Below are 15,979 nucleotides of genomic sequence, written 5' to 3' on the forward strand. Positions count from 1 at the left end.
GTGTTCCTGGGTATATAAATGGGTCATATACATGTGGGATTGATATTGCTTCCTTCCAGAGCTACCCCAGAAAAAATGTAAAGCAATGCTGTGAAGGTCTATAACCCTCCTGGCCTCCCCTCTACTGCCCTCACTCATATTTAAATACAGTTGGTTCAACTGGAGGACAAAACTGAAATTTAAAAATATATATATATGCAAATCACCTCATAACTTTTTTTAAAAAATCTGTAGCAAATAGTGAATTGGGGAATTTAAAATCAAAGTGACAGATTGGGGCTATCTACACAGCCAGTTCAGATAATACTATGTAAAAAAAAACTTGTATTTTGCACAAAAAAGGAAAAAGAATAAAATTGACCCATTTCCAAAAGACTTCAGAGAACATTTCTTACAAATGACAGTGGATCATCTAGATCCTATAATACCATGAGAGGAAGAAAGGCTAACCCTGACCTATTTTATTTACTTTATGCCAGTATAGTATTTTATTAAGAGTTTTTCAATTTTTTATTATACAAATAAGTTTAACAATGATTCACTTATAAAGAAATTTGATGGAATTTTATTTATATTTCGCCTCTTTAGGGTAAGCATTGCTAAGTGTTTTTGAGGTAGGAAACTGGAGACTGCACAAATAAAAAGGAGAACTTGAATCAATCCGTGTCTCTCAATTTCATACAGAAAATAAGCCGCCATCACAGAAAATCTGAGGGAGTATATGTGGTAAACAAAGAGATATTTGAAAATTCTGGGTTCAAATCCAGGATCTAACACTTACTGAGTAATCTTGGGTGAGGTCACCTCTCTGAGCCTCTGTTGTTTCCTCATTTATAAACTGTGGATAACATACCTCCCCCTTCCTTTCCTTGGACTAGTGTGAGAATTCTGTGAAGCAATATATGCATGCCCATCATTTATGGGCATCCTTATAACAACAGCCTTTGGTGTGTGTGTGTCATGACAGACCTGCCCCCATAATTGCTGGGGCCTGGGGCAAGAGAACCAGTACGGGCCACCTTTTCTTTCTGCCTCCATCACATCCCCTCCTGCATTGTGAGGAGCTTCATGTACATGCACTGGGACCAGTCTGCACACACATCCAAGCCCCAGGCCTCCTTTGTACACCCTGTAATGTCTTGCACCATGATGCAGTCTGGTCAGGTGTACCCGCCTCTAGAGATCTGATCTGGGAAGAAGGCCCATACAGACCTCGCATGGCCTCAAGGCTGATTGGCCAGAGAATTCTGGTATCCCAAGTACTCAGTGCATGGTCTAGGTAAGAAAGGGCAAACACTCTGGCCCTCCTAACCCTACGTGGAGGTGATGTCTGGAAGATGGCAAGAGTGGACCTTCTAAATGCAGCCCCTGGCTGGGCAATAGTCTCCACCCCGTAGTTTCTGGGACCATCTTAAAGGCAATGCTCTTTCCTTCAGGTTTAATTTTTAGTTTATTTAGCATAGCACATTTAGTGAAATAATTATTTAGCATTCTCAGTTTATTTGGCGTAGAATAATATTATTTTGCGGTTGGACTGTGTGGAATATAGGATGTTTTCATCTGCAACTAACTAAAAGCTCTAGCTTTTAAAGGGGGAGGGGGGTTAAATAACCCATAACAAGAAATCCTGAGGTGGGGTGAGTCCATGGTAGCTCAGAGCCTCAGTGACATTCTCCTGGGGTGTGTGCCCTTCAGTCACCCTTGCAGTATCTTGGCTTCGTCCTCATGTTCCAGGCATCATACCCAGATATGACTACATCCGCTTAAAGAAAAGGAAATGTTTCCTCCCGTCTGTCCCTTTTTATTGGCAAGGAAAACCTTTTGATGAAATTCTCCCACAGAATTCATGTCATTGGCCAGAAATGTCAAACAACCACCTAAAGCAAGGGGAATGGGACCACAGTGATTGGTTTACATCAGTCATATTTCATCGGTGTCTTGTGAGAGGAGCGTTGGGTACCAGCACGGAATGAGAGGAGAAATGACTACAGGGTAGGCACTCAGCTCTGTCTGCCACGGCCAATAAAGCTACAAAGTTACTCCCTTTCCCCCGGAATGCCAGACTCAGGCTGGTGCAAATCTAAGCTTCCAATGGCTGAGGACAGTTGGGAGAGTCTTCTCAGTGTTCCCACTTCCTTGCTGTGCTCACAACCCCCGCTCCCCCCACCCCCCCACCATGCGGGCTGCATCACAAGGATCACAAGGAGCTCCTCCCTGCACTGTGTCAGTGCGTGGTTTGTTTTTTCTGAAATCAGCATCTCACACTGAACACCAGGAAAAGATTTTGCCAGAAAACAGCATATTGCCTTAGGTGTTCACATCTTTATTTCTCTTCCCTCCTGAATATCTCCCACTCTGTCTCTGTTGTGAGATAAAGACCCCCCCTTCCAGCCCCCACTGGAGGCCTCATCCATTGAGCCAGTCTACAGACTCCCATACAGCCCTGCCCTTGACTGTGAGTTTCTCATTGACTGTTTGCAGTCACACTGCAGATGTAAAATGCCTCCTTTTCCACCTGTTGGGTAATAGGCCCTCAACAACATTTGCTTTTTGCTTTCTCCTAAGTATCCGAATGTTGCTGAGCCTCTTCTCCTACACATAAAATGTACTAGATAATTAACAACTTTTCTAGTAAACTCAGGGAGTCAACCAGGTTTTCAGAGGATAGTTTTACAAGATTACAAAGAACATTGCAATGCCTAAAAGCAGTAAATCAATATCCACTGATCTAAGCACACTTTCCTTATTTTCTTCCTTCAGCCCGTGAAATAAGAGCTTCCCCTGAATGTCTAAGGCCCAAACCTTTGATGCCAGTCATTGTGAAGGAAAAAATGAGTATGATGCGGATTTTTTTAAAGATTAAAAAAAAAAAAGGAAAAACGTAGGGCTAGTGGAAATGAAAACCACGCTGACATCTCAAAGAATAAAACTCACCTCTGGCCTCCATCAGCTTTCTCCATGAGCTAATGAGGCGATGATTAAGAGCATGGGAGAGAGAGCAATGAAATGTGGTTATTTCCTCCAGATGAAAAGCTGGGCAGGATTGTGTGTCTGTTAGCCAAATAAATTGCCATTTAAAGTGAACAAACTGACTTCACAAGCATAGATTCTGATTGGACTCATATCATTACCTTCTGTAATGAAATGTTTCCCCTTGTTGCTTTCATACAGAAAATTAACCCTAAATAATATTAACGCTCTTAATTCAATATAGATTCTACTAATTTATCTTTTAAAAGTATCTCCCCAGGGAAAATAAGTTAATTTTTAATTATTCCGCAGAAACTGCTATTGAATCTTTTCAGTGTTTCAGTTCAGAGGGCTTCTCTATCATCCTAAGCATAAGCAGTGAGGTTTCTGAAGCCTGGGTGAAGACTTACATGTTGTTGTTTCAAGTGGGTGCCCCCATTGATGGTTTACAAGTTTTAAGATGCTCATTCGCTGGCAAGACACTGCTTCCTTTCCTTTTGACTGGTAACCTGGACATAGGTTGCTATTGTAATACTCTTAGAAACCCAAAATATATATTAATCTACATAGATTGTGCTTTAGCCACACTCCTGATAATAACAGATTTTATTCTTTTTCATGGAATGGAATAAGTGTACATACTAAAATGCTAGGTAATAGAACATATTTATAGGTATAGTTGATCAAACCATCTCAGGAAAGAAAGAATCTAGGAGAGTTGTGCATTCCTGGTGGGGGGAGGGGGTGGCGATAGTAATATATATTGGTATATATTGATAGATATATCAGTAAATATTCTCACAATGAAAACAGAATAAAGAGTTGTTTTTACTCTCTATTGCTGCATATGGATGTATGCCAAAACTTAATGATATAAAACAGACATTTATTTTGCTTGCGGTTTTATGGGTTAGGAATTTGGAAAGGGTTCAGCCAGGCAGTTGGTCCCTAATCCACATGGCATCTCCTGAGGTGGCTGGAGCTGAAGGATCCGCTTCCAGATGGTTTCTTCATTCACACACATCTGCCACCTGGGTTGAGATGGCAAGAACAGCCAGTTGCTGGTCTTGTGCAGTTCAGGCAGCTCTCTCTCCATGTGGCTTTCTTGTGTGGCTAGGTTGAGCTTCCTCACAGCATGGTGGTCTCGGGGTGGTCTGACTTCTAACACTGTGGCCAGCTTCTCCCAGAGCAAGTAGTCAAAGACCCAGGGGATGGAAGCTACTTGATTCCCAAGGCCCAAATGGTCTCAATGCCTAAAAACTGGCATTTCTAGCATATTCAATTTATTATGCAAGTTACTAAGGCCTGGGCAGATTCAGCAGGAAGGGAATTCAACTCCACCTCTTAACATATGGTCATTTTTTTTTTCTAACACAGGATCGAATAAACATATTATGAAAAGATTCTTTATTTTCCAAAATAATTCATTCCTGTTTCTTTTGAGTAATGAACATTCACGGGACATCTAGAATATTATGTCATTTGAAAATAAGTATTCACACCGAACTTACTAGAAACATGCTTTTGCACAATGGAAAATATAAACATGTGCATCCCGCTTTTGTCGGTAGGTAAAGTGTGCGTTAGTAAAACTAGCATTCCCATTTTGCAGAGAGATTTAAGACCTGGCAGTCATCGGGTATTTTCTTTTTCCCCAATCTGACTTCAACATCTAAAGGTCTTCCAAAAAACTTCTCTGCCAAAAATTACTCCCTCAGAATTAGGTTCTGAATATCAAAAGGTTTGCTCTAAGATTTAATTCACCCAGGCCAATGTGGGGAATCCGAAAGGAACGGTTGCTTGTCACATTAATTATGTGCTTGTCAGGTGGATCTCAGTGGGAAGAAATTCTGTGCTTGAGACTTTCCAAGACAACGTAAAACTGCTGTTTCTCATACTGGTTTTACCATGTCTTTGCAGAGGGGTCAGCCCAGGAAAAAATCTTTGAGCATTCAGTTCCTCTTAGGCTTTCTACTTGCTAGGACGGATGGCAGACCCCAGGGCTGGGGAGTGCAGATGGAGTGTCAGCTCTGCCAAGGCAGATGGTCAACCTTGGAGGCCTAGCTCTAGCTATAGCGATATGTTTCTGAAGGGCCAGTCTCTGTAGCTCAGTACACACTGTCTGCAGCTCACAGAGTGCAGTATGGAGCTCACAGTGTACAGTGTGCTCGTAATGGCTCTCTCTGCAAAAGCATTCTCACAGCATATCAACTGACCAAATAGAAGCAAACAGGAGAGCAAGTGGAGTTTATCTAAACCTGCAGGAGGGGGTGAGGATCCACAACCATACAGAAGCTCACCACTGTTGTCTGCTGAGGCCAGGCCCATTTCAACATCAGCATAAATCCAGGCATAAATGATAAATGTTGCAGCCTTTTCATACCATTGACCAAGCAGAAACTATGCAGCTTCTATAGTCTTTTGTAGACCATGTTAGACCAACTGGTCTTTAAATTGGCCCAGTTAAGCTTCTCTGTTCCTGCAAAGAACATGATTTCTTCTGGAGCATAGCATATACTGTACTATATAACTAAAAGGACCGTTGGATCTTGGAAGAGTCGAGTTGCTTATTCAAGGTCCTACCATTTCTTGCAAGGAGTACGTACTGGCAGTAAGATCTTATGATTTCTAGAGAAGCTCTCCCTTTCTACTTAGAACATATCAGACTGTGGGCAATTCCATAGCTCTGCTCACTACAAAATGCAGGCAGGGATTCAAACCACAGACCCTGGATTCTAAGATCATAACAGCTTCACTCATAATTGGAGAGGTTTGCAATGTAAATTGTTTCACCAAACCAAGTTGTATTTGGAAAGAGGACATGAAGGAGAAAAGAAAGGAATTTTGTAAAATGGAAGGCTACTTCTTTCTTAAAAATCCTAAGGGAAGGCAAGAGAGAGATGTTATGGTAAACATATCAAGAAACTCTCAAAGCCTGATCTTTACAATATTTGTGTAAATGTAGCCATTGACCTTGAGTATATGAAATATTATCATGTTACTATGGAGCACCTGACATGGTATGTTTAGAAAGAGAAGTACCTAGCAATTCTCTATACTGCTGCGTCCTAAGCACTGAGGTGAGGGCATTATACATATGACTACATCATGTACTCAAAATATTTAGGATTATTATTAAACGTATCATTTTAAGTAACCCTCACAATGACTCTGTCAAGTGGAAACTACTCTTACTCTCATTTCCAGATGAATAGAGTGATTTAGAGAGGTTAAGTGATGTGCCCAGTATCCCACATTGATTTAAGTGGCAAGAGCTACAGACCTAAGCTCTTCACCACTCTACAGAACCACCCTCATCACCACAGCCAGGGAGCTCAGAAAAAGTAAAAATTTCTGTGCTCCTATTCCAACCCTGCCATTCACTCACCGGAATCTTGTGACTATTACAAAAAAATTTCTGAGTCTACTTTCTCCACTGGCAAATGGAATTAATTTATCATCTATTCCATAGAGTTATTGCAAAGATTTAATTAAATAATATTTAGGTGTCATTAGAGTGACCAGCTCATAGTAAGTTACTAAATAAATGTTAAACTACTTAAAAAATACAAAGTCTGAAGATCTTTTTGGCATTCTACTCTTGAAACACTGTGATTAGGTACTTAGTGGTTAGAATAAGCCATTGAGTCATTCAAACAAATCATTTGATAAATAATAAACAGAGAGTAAAAAAGATCTGCTGAATTGTTTTTAACAAAATAATTTATTCAGGCAACCCTCAAAACCTAGGGACTGATTATATATAACTTATGGATATCTCAATTTTTACTCCTCCCTACCCTCTGACCCAACTATTTTTTGTCCTCTCATTATTTGCTACTGAGTAAATAATGATTTGGCAAAGTTATGTAACCAATTTTTACTGTTTCCTTACCAAAAAATGGGCATATTTGTAAAGCCTCATAATACTGTGAGAATAAAATGAGTTAATCCATATGATAACAATGACAAGCACATAAACATTGCTTAATAAGCATTAGCTACTATTACGAGCATGGTTATAATAATAGCACTCTGGTAGTATCACTTAGAAATGATAATTGAAGTAAAACTCCAGTTGGTTCTATTTTCAGTTGGAATATCACAGATAGATGGAGAGAGAGAAAGATCTTGTGTATGTCTATGTCTTGTTTACACACACACACACACACACACACACACACACGAGAAAGAGAGAGAGAGAGAGAGAGGGAGAAAGGGAGAGGGAAGGAAGGGGAGGAAAAGGAGGTGGGCTGGGGGAGGGATGAAGAACAAAAAGAAGCCTGTAATGAGAAGCCCTCAATGTTTCATCCCAGAGTCTCATAGCTCATAGGTACCCGTGGTTAAGATGGGAAGTCAGTCCATCTAACTCCAAAGTCCCTGTTCCTTTCACTAGATTGTGCTGTTTTCCATGGGAAGTGATTGACTAAGAAAATTTTGTACTTAGGGGCACTTTATATATTCATATTCTCTCTCATTACAATCAGTAAGCAGGAATCTTTGGTATATTCCTAACCAAATCAGCAGTAATTTTTTAAGATATTGTTAAAGGCATTTCTCTTATTACCCAAAAGCACATTCTGAGGACTACTTTGTTCTTAAGTCTCACATTAAAATAGCTAACACATGACAGTGCTGGCTTGGGTTTTAGATTAGCTCTACAAATCAACCTTCACTGTTACCTCGTTAACCTTGTCTGTAATTAAGGCATTTGATGCCAGTAAATCTTAAAGCCCCTTCCTCTCTTAGACCCTATAAGGTAAACAGAATTAAAAACCTACTGCCTTCTACTTTTCCGTTAACTCCAAAGTATAAGAGTACTGCAGATTTTCATTATCCAAAAATATTGCCAGTGTTTTTCCATTAAAATCCAGGTGAAACAAAAATGATATGAAAAAATTCATGGGAGTTAGCATTATATTATCTGGCAGTTACGTTTCTCTCCTTCACCCCCACCCCACCACCTTTTTTTAAATAAGTAGCATGTGCCCAGTAATTTTCCTTGTCATGATTCTATGCCTTCTTCATAGTGCATTTTGCCAAAGCAACATCGGACATAAATGAACATTCTCAGGTATCCTAGCAACGGGATGTGATTAATCATACCTCTCAGCACAGGGCAGATAAAATGCCTGCGAGGGAATGCAAACTCAGAATTGGCTACTGAGAAATTGGTAGTGCAGTGAGGGAAGCTTGATAAGATTCCATGACAGACTTTATTATACAAAGATGGAAGCAGGTAGAAGAAAGAGTATATTTCAGAGACAAGACTATATCTGAGTGTAAAAATACAATATATATGTATCACATATACACGAATGTAATGCACATATATGTGTGTGTATATATATGCACATACATATACATACACACATGTGCATATACACAGTATATGTGTGTATATATGTATTTATGCAAATATGTACAAAATTTCCTTTCCATTAGAAGTGACATAAAATACTGAGTTGCCTGACAAACACCCCTCCTCATTATTGGTGAGGCATCACTGGATTGCCATTTATGTATCTGTGGTTTTAAAAGATCAGAAACAATCATTGTGATTAAGGTACTGCTTCCTTACTGAGGTAGAGAAATGTGCTATAAATTGGTATATATTTAATGTTCCTCCATGGAACAATATCAACAACCTCAAGTCTAAAATAGCTTTTAAAAATATCAGTGCTCAATTTATATAAATAAGTGGTCATGACAGGTGGAATTTTAATGTTCAATTAAATACATTTTCTCAGAAGAAAAGTTTCACCCTACAAGTTCCATTTTTATGAGATTGCCATCCATTTTTATTCTCACAGGAGGAGTGCTGCATCTAGGTTTAAAGAGAAGTAAGGTGCAAACCATACGTTAGTGTTTTGTTTTTAAACTAGAATCTGTGATCCAATAAAGCACAAGGAAGGAAAAATGCATGTTCATTATTCTGAAAGCCTCTCTGTTATTTTATCACCCACTTTCCTAATAGAATAGTTTTCCACGGTGTCCATTGTAATGTAAATACCTAGTAAAAAGCTCTGGTCTTGGTTGTACTTGCACTCAGTGTTAGCAGTACTAAAATTTACCTCCTGTTCGCTAGCATTTTAAGGAGGACTGGGGCATTTCATAACTCTCTGGGTGTGTTGACTCAGTCCCAAGCATTTGTGTTCAAGGCTCTCTGAGACATGCGGAGACAGAGAGCCATAGGGTACACACACCCCTTCCCCTAAAGGAGGCCACAGTCCAGTTGGGGGAACAAATTTGCAACTAATCATGAGCCAAACTTTGGAGTCAGTACTGTGGCAGAGGTATAAATAAAGGGGTAAATGAGCATAGCAGAAGGGTGGTTAGTTCTGCAGCGAGTGGAGAGTTGGGGGTGGCACAAAGCAGAATGCTTCACAGAAGGGCTGGCATCTGACTCAGCTCTGAAGGATGAACAGATTTTGGATAGGCAGGACTGACATGTCAGGACATTCCAGGAAGCAGGAACAGCTTGCACAGGGAGTTGGGATGGGAGGTGGGATTCTTGGCATAACTGGTCAGTGTTATGTATGATGCTTGAGGGATGGTGGAGAAGGTAGGTTGTGGCCAAATCTTCCAGGGTCATAAATTTCACATTCGGGCAAGTGGATTTTAATCTTTAGTAGTGATCTGACTCGAGGACAGAAAAACCATCCCTAAAATCAACGAAGTCAGTTAGGAGCGTGTAGGAAATAACCCAAGGAAGAAAGTTCATATCATGTTTGTGAACTAGGGTGGGGGCAGTGAGAAAGGAAAGTGTAGATCCAAAGGCCCTGTAGAAAGAGAATGGAGTGGTCTGAGGGTTGTATTAGGCGTGGACGTTGAGTGAAAGGGAGAAGCCAGTGACTCTGAGGCTTTGTGTTTGGGGGTTTGAGAGACTGAAAGACAACTCTAAAGATGAGCAGTTTTGCAGGGAAATACAATGATTTAAGTTAAGGATATGTGTTGTAGTGCAGTAGAAAATACAGATTTAGAGATTTCCAGGAGGTCTAAAATCTCAGTAGATGCTGGAGCTAGAAATATGGGTCTCAGGACCATCTCTTTCTATGAAGGGGGACACCGGGAGAATGAGGGACAAGATCACCCTCATTCGGAGCAAGATGAAGGGACTCAACAAGAAACCTAGAGGGTCATCTCCAGTTAAGCAGTGCACTGTCTGTGTCCCTTAATCAATATCATATTGTCTTATTTATCTAGTTTTTATTTTTCTAATTTGCAGTCTAGCTTATACGTAACTAAGAATAGAAATCTAAATTGATCCCTATAACACAACTAACAACATAATAAAACTAATAAATAACATTTATATAGCACTCTGCAGTTTACAGAGCCCTTGCATGTAACACAGGGGCAGAGGACTGTTTAAGGTCTCAGTGAAAAAACACTACAGCAACCCCAATATCTTGTGTGAGTTTCCTCCATTTCTTGCTAGCTCCGCATATGGAATTATTTACTCCTCACCGCATTCCAGATAAGCAGGTTCTGATCCCCACTTTACACAGAGAAAGTCAGGGAGACTGATTGATTTGCCACACTGTCATCCCTGTTGGTGTATTAAGTGATAAATTAACCTAGACTTTCGTAATAAAATGATCTATTACTGTATAACAGTTTACCCAAAACTTAGCAGCTGAGGCCAACAGTAAACATTTATCAACTCACAGTTTCTCTGGCATGGCTAACCGGATGGTTCTGGGGCAGGGCCTCCCATGCAATTGCAGGCAGGTGTCAGCCACAGCCACAGCCTTTGGAAGGTTTGACTGAGGCTGGCAGACAGACGGCTTGTGTGCCTGGCAAGTGGATGCTGACAGCTGGTAGGAGGCCTGGGTTCCTCATCACATGGGCCTCTCCATAGGGCTCCTTGAGTGTCCCCATAACATACTATCTGGCTTCTCTCACAGAGAGTGATCCAAGAGAGCAGGATGGAAGCCATGATGGTTCTTAAGGCCCAACCTACGGAGTCACGTTCCATCATTTCTGCAAAATCTTATTGATTACACAAGTCAGTCTTAATCAGTGTGGAAGCGGACTGCACGAGGACACAATTACCAGGAGGAGAAAAAACAAGGGTCATTGGGAGCATCTTGGAGACTCACTACCATACCATATTATTGATCTCCAATACTTTCATTGTCAACTTTCAGGATTTATGATTCATTCTTATACAAATTAAAGACATTCCAAAGAGGTGTTTGTCTTTAAACATTTTATAATTCAGGACTTGAATAGCCTTTTTTAAAATTTGTAGAGATGTTTGAGGTGTCTAGTATGCCAAACTTTGTAATCAAATAGTAAACAGTGGCTTGCCTGATAAAAAATTTAAATGAAGAGGTACCCCATCACACTTGGTAATGAATGAAGCCTTTAAATGGACTCTTCATGTCATTTATCTGTTTAAATCATTGAAATAAATCGTATCAAACAAGACCTCTGGAAATCACCCAAATGAACAGCATGTGCCATTAATCAAGATGCCAGTTAGATGCATTCGACACTCTTGGTGGCTGAATGAGAGAAAGGTTGTACATTTTCCTTCTTATGTCTTAAGATTTTAAAAGACAGGAAGAGCTGGTAGAAAACCTTGGCTAAAGTGTACATGCAGCTTGCATGTGTTGCATAAACCCTCAGTATCTTGCTCCACCTGTGAAATGTTGAAAGCAGACAAGAACGTGATGGCCAGAAGGGCGCCCACTCTTATCCATCACAAAAGCAAGGCTCTGACCTCCACAGTGGTGTTGCCACACACCAAGACCCTCCTGCAGTTTCTCATCTAAGCCTGTAACCACGCTGACGTGGCCCATAGCCTAGCAGAAATGTGGGGTTTGCGCCCACTCAGGCTGTTGCCCTGTCTCCTTCATTTGCATGCTGCCAAATTTCATGAACAAGAAGGCGTTTCCTCAAGCTCATCTTCCTCACCACTGGCTACTCTTCAGGCTTGCATAGTGTCTCTTGTGCTCCCCGCCCCTGCTCTGCTAAGCCTGCTCTCTCTCAATATAGCCACAACCATGTGAACCCAGCAGATTCAGATGCGGGGGGTGCCCACCATACTTCCTCAAATTATCTGTGGCACATGGCTCTGTGCTCTGTGGATCTCTGTGGATCTCTGCTGCTTCTGTCTTCTCGTGGTCCTACATCATAAAGTTGAAGTAGCATTTTTGTTCTCTTGGTCACTCTCCTCAGCCCAGCCCTCTGTGCTGCCTGCCTTTATGTTCCCATTCCCTGCCTCAGCCCCAGCCATCTGCTCAAGATGGACCTTTTCCGCATTGTAATTTCAATTCGGATCCCTCTCCCAAACTCCATGTCCCTGTAACACTTCAAACTCAGTTAAGTCTAAAACTGAACTCGTCGTCCCCATGCCCTCATCACGTTTTACCATTTCCCCAAATTGTATCACCATGTCCAAAGTCACCTATAAAACCATTCATCTTGACCTTTCCTTTTCCCTTGCACTTTACATTTTGTAAATCCCTGGGCCTTATAAGTTCCGCCTTCCTACTTCCCTACTCCCATTGCCATACTTGGTCTATTACCTCTTATCTAAACTCTAGAATAGCCCTCTTCCTATGTAAAACTGTAGTTCCTAAAGCAAGCTTTAAACATGGCTCTTGCTCAAAAGGCCTTGTCCTACATAGCCCATACTATTTCTTTTGCCAAGAATCAATACTTTCCCTATTTCAAATTTCCCAGATCACATGTATCTTTCAAGGTCCAAATCAAATATCATTTTCTCCATAACTTTGTGGGCATCCCTTCATTTTTAAAATAATCACTCATCCTCTCATATTCTTTAAACATTTTGTACCTTTTGGGGCACATCCCATTTCATACTGTATTGTCTGTCCTTTATCTTCCCAAGTAGGTTCTAAGAGGCCTTGGTCTTATTTTATTCGGGTGTTTATCCGCACAGTTCATTCTGTGGGGATTTGTACCTTGTAAGTTTATTGTTGAGTAAATTACTCTTACTAACAAGATTTTTAAAACCCAATAGCATATTTAATGCATCCTTATTTATTTTTGACTTGCATAAATTGGTTTGAGAGCATTTTTCACCCCTTTCAACTGTGCCCAGTCATCTCTAGAAGCATGTTAGACACAGCTGAAAGAGTGATTGTGTTTGGAAATTGCCATAAACTGGAGAACTGGAGTTTCCTCTTAGTTATATCTTGTTCTCATGGATCCACTCTGCAACTGACCTGCTATTTCTCATTTCAGGGAGAGTGGAGAAGAAAAGAGAACAAAAAACAACTTCAGGTAAGATTTGATCTAATTAGTTCCAATTATTTCCTTTTTTACTTTCACCTTTAAAAAAATCTATTTGTAGTTTAATATTCAAAAACTCGCATTAAAAAAGTAATAGTTTATGGTCCTACAATTGATTGTTATTAAATTAATTAAATTAATACATTTAGCTTTTTCACTTTCACATCAATCATATCCTCATTCTATTATTCTGTTCTAAAGAATATAAGATAGAATGTGATTTTTTCATCATTACCAATTGAAAGGTAAGTCTTAAAACCACCAACTTGAAAAATTTCAGGTTGTTAAAAAAAAATTCAGGTTGTAGCAGTTGACATTTTATTTTCCCAAATATCTATGAATCTTAATTATTTTTCTTAAAACCATTTGTGGAGTTGATGTTTTTCAGGACAGTGTTGACTACTTAACCAAAAAGAATCTTTACATTTTGGAGGGATTTTAAGAATTATTCTATTCCTAACTTCTAGTATATATCCAGAAGTGAATGATGTTTTAACACAGTGCCATTGTGCATAGTAGGGGCCAATATTTACTGACTAATACAAAAATAAGTTTTTAAATTTCCATATTTTTATTACTTGGCTTTTAGCTGAAAGTCCTGAGGTAAGAGAAAATTTCATTTACCAAGTAAACTTTGCATAAGGGCAATCTCCAGCTTCCGGTGCCTTAAAATTGCCAGTAATCCTAGAGAATTCTAATTTGACATACACACCTGTGCCCACCACCCCTCCCAAGTATCTATCAAACCATTATTCTGTGATATGTGAGAGCTGCCAACAAAAAGACACATTGTTCCTGACCACTGTCTTTTTTTTCACTGCATTTTCACTGGTAGCAAAACAAAATTTGTTTGTTTGTAATGTGTGGAGTCAGTAGAAGATAAAAATATGAATTAATCAAAAAACGTATAAACAACCTATGCCTTTGTCCCTTTTCTCCTTCCCAACCTTAGTATTCATCTCAGACAACTGAGCAATGTACTACCTATACGACTTAAATGTTGTTTGCATTCTTTTAAAGCCCAGTCATTAATACAAAAAAAAAAAAAATGTGAAGGCAAGAAAATGTTTGTTCTCCTCACAGATGTGATTACCTCCGTAATTGCTCCTTGGGGGAAGATTATTTATACTGTTTCTAAAATGCTGTTGTTATGATCCTATAGGTACTGGCTTAAAGAAACTTTATAGTTTGAAAGAAAGCTAAACTGGCCACAGTGGTAAACCAGATGCCTCTTTAAGTTCCCTCTGTATTCATGGACTCTAATATTCTGTGTGACCAAAGGTGACATAAAGAGCTAGACAAAGGCAGGACAAGAACTCTCGTTCCTTGACTCATTCTTTCCCAGGTCTCATCATCCTAACCTTTCTTTTCAAATCAAAGTGCTAGTCACTTTGATACTGTGTTGAATTTCTAGCTTGATAAAATATTTTTCAACAATTGGAAAGTCTTTTTAAGGCAACAAGATCTTTGTAGGGAACACTAGTCACCAGGGTTATGAGGAAACTCCTTTTATTAAAATGGAGCTAATCTCCCTCAACTGATTCACAGCTTGTCAGTGTGTCTGATTTTTATGAGAATGTGAAAGAAACTTTCTATGAGAAAGTGAAGGCGGAGATAGCTAATGGACAGTGCTCAAATTAGTGGGGAAATTTTCGAGACTCATCCTTTCAAAGAACACAAATTCAGCCCTCACAAAATCTGTATTTGTAAAGATAGTCTGAGTTTTCTAAATTGGGATCTAACCTTTGCCAATGTAGTCATAAATATCATTACCTTCAGTTTGTAATGCTCGTCTGAATATATGCATCTTTAGATGTCAAGAATATCATGGGCATCCCTGCTTCTGAAGTCCTGCCAGGACTTCTTTGTATCGCTTGTTGTTCATTCTGCTCAGATTCTATGTCCTGCCTGCTGAATTAGACCATGCTCCCACACCCTCTTGTTTATAGCAGCAGGTCCATCTCCCAGCCAGGGAGATCAGTATTCGTTTCTGACCCTTTCAATCTACTCCATCTTGTTGCATGAATCATGATGGAAACCAAAGAATATAGAAAAAAATATTATAGACAAAAATATTACCCATTGACAGGAACTTCCAGGACCCTCACTTTTTGGTTGGTTAAGATTGGTTAATTCTTTGTTTATGGAATCTTGGACCAAGATGAAAGTTACCAGTAAGTTTTTATTAAGGATAAGAAATAACTTTCTAACAAGGAAACCTCTCCAGGATTGGAAAGAATGAGATTATGTTAGTAAAAGTGTGCAGAGGTTGGGCCATCACCTGTAAGGAATGGTGATAAGAGATTCATGAGGAGTTTGATCATTCCTAAGGGCTTTCCAATTTTGTGTCTATGATTCTACTTACCATTATTACTTTATTGAAATGGCTCTACTATGTGTATCTGGATCAACACGCACAGACACACACACACACACACACACACACACACTATCCTAAATTGTATACATTTCATGATATAACTGAGTGAATCATGTTCCAAAGCTTAAACTAAGTTAGTTTGGTGAGTTGCTCAGGAGAGCATATAGCTAATGGGGCTAAGACTATAGAATAATATTGTCCTATAGTCAATTAGCTTCTTTTGGGGAGAAGGTTATTTGACCCTGACTGCAACCCTGGCTGTAGTTTCAAATATGATGCTCTTCTTGATAAGCCAGGAATAAGTCACAAAAGAATATGTGAGAACCTGGTAAACTTAGACATTTTGGAAAAATAATTCAA

General features: G+C 39.6%; 1 protein-coding gene across 2 annotated transcripts in view; it reads left to right on the forward strand.

Moving 5' to 3' along the window:
- Positions 1-15,979, forward strand: part of CHST9 (carbohydrate sulfotransferase 9) — a 236,966-nt gene that overhangs the window by 92,105 nt on the left and 128,882 nt on the right. For both annotated transcript variants that reach the window (XM_036077574.2, XM_036077575.2), the window contains exon 3: positions 13,192-13,230. In XM_036077574.2, coding sequence (XP_035933467.1) covers positions 13,192-13,230 — 39 coding nt within the window. The remainder of the gene's footprint in view (positions 1-13,191; positions 13,231-15,979) is intronic.

The sequence above is a fragment of the Halichoerus grypus genome, chromosome 13 (assembly GCF_964656455.1).
Source record: "Halichoerus grypus chromosome 13, mHalGry1.hap1.1, whole genome shotgun sequence".
In the NCBI taxonomy this organism is placed as follows: domain Eukaryota; kingdom Metazoa; phylum Chordata; class Mammalia; order Carnivora; family Phocidae; genus Halichoerus; species Halichoerus grypus.